Below are 9,050 nucleotides of genomic sequence, written 5' to 3' on the forward strand. Positions count from 1 at the left end.
CGCCGCTTAGCATTAGCCAGCCCTAGCTAGCTAAAGCAATCCCAAGGCCGAGAGAACGTAATGGCGACGTCGCGAGCGCCGGACGCGTGTCGGGTCCTGGTGGTGGGCGCCGGCCTGACGGGCAGTTTGTGCGCCTGCCTTCTCAGGAGGACCTTTCGGGACAAAGTCGACCTCGTCGTGTGGGACAAAGCTCGCGGAACAGGTCAGTCGCCTTCCGACCGACCGAGTGCTACTCTCGTCACCGTAGCCTAATCACCTCGACACTTGCGCATTGACGGCCGCCGTCCCTCCCGCTTCAATTGGATAGGACGCCTACCGCCGTCACCGGTACCCCAAGCGGTAACAAGGACGTTGTAAAATGAAGACTCCGCGGTTATCAGGAGTGGCGCAAGAGACGGACCCCGTGACAACAGATCAGAAGACTCTGTGACCACCGGTCACTGCAGATGTCTTGTCTTGCTTGGGCTCAAATTGATAGTAACGGAAGATGTTGCTTGCGTTTTACTCATGAACCTGTTGGCTGCCATTGACGGTGCTAGACCTACAAATCATTTTGACCGCGAGGAGGGAGGGAGGGAATGAATTGGAGGCATCGTCAACGGAGCACGAACAGCCAGCCAGTCCTCCCAGTTGAAATGAATTGGATGTTTCTCCCTTGCTTCAATCATTTCTGTTGGTTTAGTTTGTTCATTTGGATTCACTTTCTAATCATTTGGGCTCATATTTTGGGTCAAAGCTTTTTTTGTTGTTGTAAAAAATACAATATTGACCACCAATTGGTAAACATTGAAAAATACATATTTAAAATGTCATAGTTACTTTCTGATTGTTTGGACTCATTCCCAACTATATTTTGGTTTTAGTTTTTTTTTTGGGTCCAAAAATATTGACCACATATTGGTAAACATTTTTCAGAGTTTAAACTTAGAGTATATATAGAATAGATAGAGTATAGAGTAGATATAGAGTATATTTAGGAGTTTCGATACGGAGTTGAAAACGTTAGACTGGTGACAAGAGTCGCAAAATGAAGCGTTGAACCGGAGAGGCGTTGTCCAGGTGCTTGACCGTGCGCTCGACAGGAGGAAGGATGTCCACGTACCGCCCTCCCGACCCTTCGTACCAACCCGTCGACCTGGGAGCTCAGTACGTCACGGCCACCCGCGAGTACGCTCGCGCGCACCACAGGTTAGGCCGCCGAACGAACGGCGCGATCCGCCGGCCGCGCCGATGTCGACGTCGTTTCCCCGCGTGCAGTTTCTACTCCGAGTTGCTGGCGGCGGGGGTCCTGCGCCCCCTGGACTGCGCGGTGGAAGGTTTGCGGGCCAAAGAGGGCGCCGTCGACTACGTGGCGCCGCTGGGCATGGGCGCCGTGGTCAAACACTTCCTGAAGCAGTCAGGTGAGCCGCGCGGGCCGCCCCGCCCGGCGTTTCCCGCCGCTGACCGCGGCCGGCGCGCTCCGCAGGAGCCCGCGTCTTCCTGGAACATCACCTGAGCGGCGTGTATCGCCGCGGCGCTTCGTGGGAAGTGCGCAGGAAGGAAGGCGGCGACGGCCAAAGCTTCGACGCGCTCCTCTTGACCATCCCCGTGCCCCAGATTCTGCAGCTCCAAGGCGACCTAAAGGACGGTGAGCGCTCGGTCGTCGCCACGCCGCCAAAGAGAATGAAGACCGCTCCTTGAAATGTGACGATTGGTGTCTCAAAAACAAATGTCAACTTTTTCATTTTTTTTTCGTCTACTCCATTTTTGCTATTTTATTGTCCTCCTGACAACAAATGAACTTTCAAACTTGAACTTTTTATAACTTGCCTCAAAGTCCAATAGTAATGAGCGTCGCACCGATACCGGTATCGTCAATGAACATCGCTTCGTTCGCTGCCGATCCATTTTATTTGAAAATTTGATTGGACTTCTAGTGTTGTCCGTGGCAGATTTGAAAAGCCATGTTAGTATTACTTTCAAGTATGCAATCATTTAGTCAAAGAATAGATATTTTGCATATTCATTCATTCAAAAAAAAAAAAAAAAAAAACGGTACAGTGTCTGCGGATAACACACAGCCAGGTATCGGAATGGAGAGCCAAAAAATGGTATCGGTGCAACACAATAGAAATCAATTCATCTCCTCCCAAAGCAAATGTGATTTTTATCAACGGTGGCCTCCAAAAATTCTTTGAGGGCAAATTGGTTATATTCATGGCAAAGACAAATTTGCTTCCCTCTTGCGGTCAGCCTTTTGACGGTGACGCATTTTTGCCAATGTGTTATGTCTCCACCCCCAGCTTATTTTTGCCAATGTGTGTTTTCTTAGTTTTATCCGACCGGCAGAAGCAGCTGTTGCAGGGCGTGTCGTACTCGTCGCGTTTCGCGCTGGCGCTCTTCTTTGCTCCCGGGACCGACTTGGGCGTGCCCTGGGCCGTGCGCTACTTCAACAACTACAACGAGGACGACGGCGGCGGCGGCGAGCCCAGAATTGTTTGCTACGCCGCCGTGGAGCCTCGCAAACGCGCCGCAGGTGAGCCGCCCGTCTCGGCTCGGAGCGAACGCCACGGTGACCCCGGATTCGCCTTCAGAGGAGGAGGCGGGCCGCGGGCCGGCGTTGGTCGTCCACACCGGCGCGCCCTTCGGCCTGCGCCACCTCGAGAGCGACGCCGAGGCGGTGCGACCCGTCGTCTTGCGAGAACTGCGACGGCTCCTGCCGGATCTGCCTGAGCCCGTCGCCGTCAAGTGCCACAAGTGGCGCTATTCGCAGGTGGGTCACGCCGTCTCTGTCCCGGCAACCGCCGAGTACCCACCGTGCGGCGTCTTCAGGTTGCGAGCGCGGCGGACGGGTGCCCGGGTCACATGGTGCTGTCGGACCGCCCCCCGCTGGTATTGGCGGGCGACGCCTTCACGCACTCCAACTTTGACGGCTGCGTGGCGTCGGCGCTCAGCGCGCTCGCCGCCCTGGGGAACCTCGTCTGACAGGAAGCCTCCCCTGCGAACGACCGCCGCCACGCCGCAAGGTGTTCGTGGGAGCTAGCCCTGCCTGCGCCGGTTGGCCTCATCCCGAAGGCAGGGGCGCCGTATAGGGGTGAAAAGTGACATGATTTCTAAGGACCCATGCCCTGATGGGGCCCACAAAGAAAATTAGAACATGAAGTAATCATTTGCACAATAAAATATGAATCATTGTAATTTTATTAGGACTAAAACGAAGGCTTTCTTGTTTTGTTTTTGGAAAAAAGTCAACACCCAGAGAGCATATGTATTCCCAGCCACCAACCCCCCCTCCCCCAACCCCTGTATTTAATGAAATGGTTTGGTCCACCCCTCTTTCAATCAGACAGGGAGCAGCGGTGCGCATTTACACCAGGCAATGACTCTGCGTGCGTGGTAGTGCAGAAATGTTTTCAAAAGAAAAATCGGGTTATCAAAAGAGGAAAGCAAAACAGGAGAGGGGTAGAAAAGGCCAACCGGATGTGAGAAAGTACTTCACAAAGGAAGGTTGGTGTCTTGTGTCAGTGCAGTGCTGAAACTAAACTTGCTATCTAAGCCCACTCCAGCCCCATCTGGAACCTTGCGATGTCTATTACAAAGCTCCGAAGCGAGGTCCCAGCTCACTCTGTAAGAAATACGGGATTTTCCCGGCCTCAATGAGCGACATTCACCTATTCAAAAACATGAATTCCAAATCGTGACGGCATTTTTTTGGTATCCTACTGATGAAATCAAATCCAATTTCACCAGAATGCTTGATACTCTAAATGTGTGTGTGCCGGCACTGGTGGTGGGGCCAAAAGTGATATCTTTTGATGGGGCCACGGCAGCGCCCTTGCCCGCGGGGGTTGCCGAGTTGGGCTGCGGTCATCTGCCTTTCAGAATAAATGTTCTTTTCTGAGAAAATTGTCAGGATCACTTCTTCAGGTCTCGGCTAGGATATATTTCCTCAACTGAACAAGCAGTTGTTTTGTTTTCAATCAACAAAGTTTTGCAGACGAGGTTGCCTTTCATACTGAATTGTACTGACATGTACGGGAAACCAATTTCTCCCAAGCAATGGCGTAGCTTTGAACAAAACATCAGTAGGGACGATATAACCTGCATGTAGACTTTTTGCAGGGGATGGACGGGACATTCATAAGACTGAACAGACTGGGTGAACGGCTACATTTCTTGACATTATGAACCTAATGAACTGATAGGCTAAATGATCAATGCAAAATAAATCTGTATTGACTTTTTAGTGTTTTGGTTCAGGTGATACACAGTTTGATTCAAACCTTTGTTTTGAAAACCTAAAGAAACATTTTGAAACCTTCCAGAAGAAATGTCTGGATTTTATGAGCAAATTTCAATTGCAAAATTTGAACCCAAATTATGAACATATAAAAGAAATACAAACTTGTTCATCATCATCACTTAACTACTTATAAAGGAGTAATTCTTAGTTTTCTACATTTCTTAGTTTAATTAACATTAACAGTAAAAAACATACAGGAGGATATTTTTCTCAGCGCAGCTTCCTCCTCAAGTTCGAGAAATTCCCACAGATTAATATTACGCTAACTCTAATGCGGGTCGGACTTTCAGTCGCTCAATCAGTGGTGTGTTCCCCACCACCACAACATTGACGTCTTTTTACATGAATTACAGTGGCTGCTGTCGGCAGGAGAAAAAAAAAACAATTCTAATATCCCTCGTTTTCAAAGGGGGTGGAGGGAGCCGGCATTTCTGTTGGGCAGTGAATGCGTCTGTGTATTTGTGAGTGGGTTAAGTTATCAGCCAATCAAACGTGCGTTTGAGGGAAAAAATGGACTGGCACATGCAGCAAGTGAAAAGGGGGCAATGTAAGGCTGAACATAATGAAAGTACTGTAATTCACGGGTCAATTCTATCCTTACAACGTATGGGAAGATCATCTAAATGACCTATATAACTGAAGTCAATATATAATGCAAATAAGGTTGCTTAGAAGTTGGTGCGTCCTGATTATTTAGTAGTATGTTTAAGTTGTTGCGTTATTTTACCAGTGGCGCCCCCAGGGGGTGGCCACGGCCACCCCTATAAATTTGTTGGCCACCCCACTGGCCACCCTGCTTGCCACTAAATCGTAGATTGTTGTAGCATCAATTATGCATTTCATCCCAAATTCAAATCTGCTAGCATCTGTTTTTCCCCCAGTAATTATTTTGTTTTGTTAAATGTACACCTTCTGCCTAATATATACATAACCCAATAAAACAAAATTGTCGTGGAACTCAAAATGTTGACTGGACAGTTATGGACTATGCACATTAAATCATTAGTAACTAGGAGTGTCAAACAATTAAAATTTTTAATCGAGTTAATTACAGCTTAAAAATTAATTAATCGCAATTCAAACCATCTATAAAATATGCCATATTTTTCTGTAAATTATTGTTGGAATGGAAAGATGAGACACAAGATGGATATACACATTCAACATATGGTACATAAGTACTATATTTGTTTGTTATAACAATAAATCAACAAGATGGCATTACCATTATTAACATTCTGTTAAAGCGATCCATGGATAGAAAGACTTGTAATCCTTAAAAGATAATAAAATTTGTAAAATTTTCAATGAAAAAAATAAACTGGTAGCCCGCCATTGTTAATGCTAATAATTACTTACACAATGCTCATGGGTGCTGAAGCCTATAAAATCAGTCGCACCCAAGCGCCAGCAGAGGGTGACAAAACTCCGAAAAACACAACAAGTACACATTTCACTGTGCTGTCATTTTAATGTTTGAGCGGGGCATGTGCGTTAATTGCGTCAAATATTTTAACGTGATTAATTTAAAAAAAGAATTACCGCCCGTTAACGCGATAATTTTGTTAGCCCTATTAGTAACATCAAATATTACATAATACACCAAAGTATATCAGTAGCCGTGTCCTTAAGTCTTTCTTATAGTTTTCCCCCGGAACTTTTTACTGCAACTAGAAACTGCAATTTCGGGAGAAATTACACACCTTGGTCTTTCCTCTGTGGAGATACAAATCTTAGCCCCACTCAGGTCTATCAATAGAATGGACCATAATGCCAGTCATTGGCACTAAACAAAGTTAAAGCCATTAGAAAAGATTGGGAGAATTGGACGTCCATGTCCGTCAATGGCAGCACCCTCCATAATTGTTAATGGAATCGGGGAAGTTTGGGGGACACGTCCTATTGATATGTAGTCATTTTCTGTTGATTTGGGAAAAAAAAAAAAATTCCCATTGAAAATGAATGGGAAAAATTTTGGACGTCCATGGACGTCAATGGTATCAACTTACATAAGCGTCAATGGAATCCAAGTACATTGGCATCAATAAAATGAACAAACATGAAGAAATGCCATTGGAAATGAATGGGAAGTTTGGACGTCCATGAACGTCAATGGCATCACCCTCCATAAGCGGCAATGCAATCGGGGACATTTGGGGGACACGTCCTAATGATATCTAGTCATTTTCTGTTGATTTGGGAAAAAAAAAAAAATCCCATTGAAAATGAATGGGAAAAATTTTGGACGTCCATGGACGTCAATGGTATCAACTTACATAAGCGTCAATGGAATCCAAGTACATTGGCATCAATAGAATGAACAAACATGAAGAAATGCCTTTGGAAATGAATGGGAAGTTTGGACGTCCATGGACGTCAATGGCATCACCCCCCATAAGCGGCAATGCATACGGGGACATTTGGGGGACACGTCCTAATGATATCTAGTCATTTTCTGTTGATTTGAGGAAAAAAAAAAATTTCCCATTGAAAATGAATGGGAAAAATTTTGGACGTCCATGGACGTCAATGGTATCAACTTACATAAGCGTCAATGGAATCCAAGTACATTGGCATCAATAGAATGAACAAACATGAAGAAATGCCATTGGAAATTAATGGGAAGTTTGGACGTCCGTGGACGTCAATGGCATCACCCTCCATAAGCAGCAATGCAATCGGGCACATTTGGGGGAAACGTCCTATTGATATCTAGTCATTTTCTGTTGATTTGGGGAAAAAAAAAAAAATTCCCATTGAAAATGAATGGGAAAAATTTTGGACGTCCATGGACGTCAATGGTATCAACTTACATAAGCGTCAATGGAATCCAAGTACATTGGCATCAATAGAATGAACAAACATGAAGAAATGCCATTGGAAATAAATGGGAAGTTTGGACGTCCATGAACGTCAATGGCATCACCCTCCGTAAGCGGCAATGCAATCGGGGACATTTGGGGGACACGTCCTAATGATATCCAGTCATTTTCTGTTGATTTGGGGAAAAAAAAAAAAATTCCCATTGAAAATGAATGGGAAAAATTTTGGACGTCCATGGACGTCAATGGTATCAACTTACATAAGCGTCAATGGAATCCAAGTACATTGGCATCAATAGAATGAACAAACATGAAGAAATGCCATTGGAAATGAATGGAAATTTTGGACGTCCATGGACGTCAATGGCATCACCCTCCATAAGCGGCAATGCAATCGGGGACATTTGGGGGACACGTCCTAATGATATCTAGTCATTTTTTGTTGAATTTGGGGAAAAAAAAAAAATTCCCATTGAAAATGAATGGGAAAAATTTTGGACGTCCATGGACGTCAATGGTATCAACTTACATAGGCGTCAATGGAATCCAAGTACATTGGCATCAATAGAATGAACAAACATGAAGAAATGCCATTGGAAATGAATGGGAAGTTTGGACGTCCATGAACGTCAATGGCATCACCCTCCATAAGCGTAAATGGAATTGGGGACGTTTGGGGTATACGTCCTATTAATATCTGGTCATTTTCTGTTGATTTGGGGAAATTTAGTTTTTTCCCCATTGAAAATGAATGGGAAAATTTTTGGACGTCCATGGACGTCAATGGCAGCACCCCCTATAAGCGTCAATGGAGTTCGGAACGTTTGGGGGAGACGTACTATTGATAACTGGTCATTTTCTGATGATTTGGGGAAATTTAGTTTTTTCCCCATTGAAAATGAATGGGAAAAATTTTGGACGTCCATGGACGTCAATGGCAGCACCCCCCATAAGCGTCAATGGAGTTGGGGACGTTTGGGGTATACGTCCTATTAATATCTGGTCATTTTCTGTTGATTTGGGGAAATTTAGTTTTTTCCCCATTGAAAATGAATGGGAAAAATTTTGGACGTCCATGGCCGTCAATGGCATCGACATCCATATAGTCAAATGAATCCAAGTACATTGGCATCAATAGATTCGACATGCATGGCCGTCAATGGCATCAATGCAATGTAAAGTCCATTGGAAATACTATTGAAAGTGAATGGGAACTTTTCCCATTGGAAATGAATGGGATAGTTTTTGGCAAATATCCGGAGAACCGTAAATTTTTTCCAAATTCTGTATACAATCTTTATGCCCCCCACCGTCCCGGAATTTTTGATGTCCAAATTATGTGATTTGGTCAAAAATTGTAGGACAAGTAGCGTTTTGAAAAAGTTGTAAAAAATCGGAAAATTGCCGTTTACGGGCGAACGAAAAATTTTTCGGGGTCGTTTGAAAAATTCCCATCGTCGCGCGAAAATTCCGGTCGTGTCGATACTTGAACGGTGCCGATCGGTGGTACGGTTCGGGCTGCGCGGCGCGCCGAAAAAACGCGGAGAAACCATTGCATAATAATAACTAGAAACTGCAATTTCGGGAGAAATTACACACCTTGGTCTTTCCTCTGTGGAGATACAGATCTTAGCCCCACTCAGGTCTATCAATAGAATGGATCATAATGCCAGTCATTGGCACAAAACAAAGTAAAAGCCATTAGAAATGAATGGGAGAATTGGACGTCCATGGACGTCAATGGCGGCACCTTTCATAATTGTTAATGGAATCGGGGAAGTTTGGGGGACACGTCCTAATGATATCTAGTCATTTTCTGTTGATTTGGGGAAAAAAAAAAATTCCCATTGAAAATGAATGGGAAAAATTTTGGACGTCCATGGACGTCCATGGCAGCACCTCCTATAAGCGTCAATGGAGTTGGGGACATTTGGGAGAGACGTCCT

The 9,050-nt window shown here is 45.0% G+C and overlaps 1 protein-coding gene across 2 annotated transcripts; it reads left to right on the forward strand.

The window, feature by feature from the left end:
• The first annotated feature begins 56 nt into the window (after positions 1 to 56).
• rnls (renalase, FAD-dependent amine oxidase) lies at positions 57 to 5,353 on the forward strand. 2 transcript variants are annotated; one of them, XM_057825757.1, is made up of 7 exons: positions 57 to 202; positions 1,083 to 1,188; positions 1,258 to 1,400; positions 1,466 to 1,627; positions 2,312 to 2,515; positions 2,574 to 2,752; positions 2,812 to 5,350. In XM_057825757.1, the coding sequence occupies exons 1-7, from the start codon at positions 61 to 63 to the stop codon at positions 2,962 to 2,964; spliced, it is 1,089 nt and encodes a 362-aa protein (XP_057681740.1). In that variant the 5' UTR covers positions 57 to 60; the 3' UTR covers positions 2,965 to 5,350. The 2 variants fall into 2 exon arrangements, with proteins under 2 accessions (XP_057681740.1, XP_057681738.1); XM_057825755.1 differs by having other exon boundaries at positions 1,083 to 1,400; positions 2,812 to 5,353.
• The last annotated feature ends 3,697 nt before the right edge of the window (positions 5,354 to 9,050 follow it).

Source organism: Corythoichthys intestinalis, chromosome 21 (assembly GCF_030265065.1).
Source record: "Corythoichthys intestinalis isolate RoL2023-P3 chromosome 21, ASM3026506v1, whole genome shotgun sequence".
Taxonomy (NCBI): domain Eukaryota; kingdom Metazoa; phylum Chordata; class Actinopteri; order Syngnathiformes; family Syngnathidae; genus Corythoichthys; species Corythoichthys intestinalis.

Coding starts and splice junctions, on each gene's coding strand:
- rnls (XM_057825755.1), top strand. CDS start 61: ATGGCGACGTCGCGAGCGCCGGACGCGTGTCGGGTCCTGGTGGTGGGC. Junction 203..1,082: donor GGACAAAGCTCGCGGAACAG/GTCAGTCGCCTT, acceptor TGCGCTCGACAG/GAGGAAGGATGTCCACGTAC. Junction 2,516..2,573: donor GCCTCGCAAACGCGCCGCAG/GTGAGCCGCCCG, acceptor ATTCGCCTTCAG/AGGAGGAGGCGGGCCGCGGG.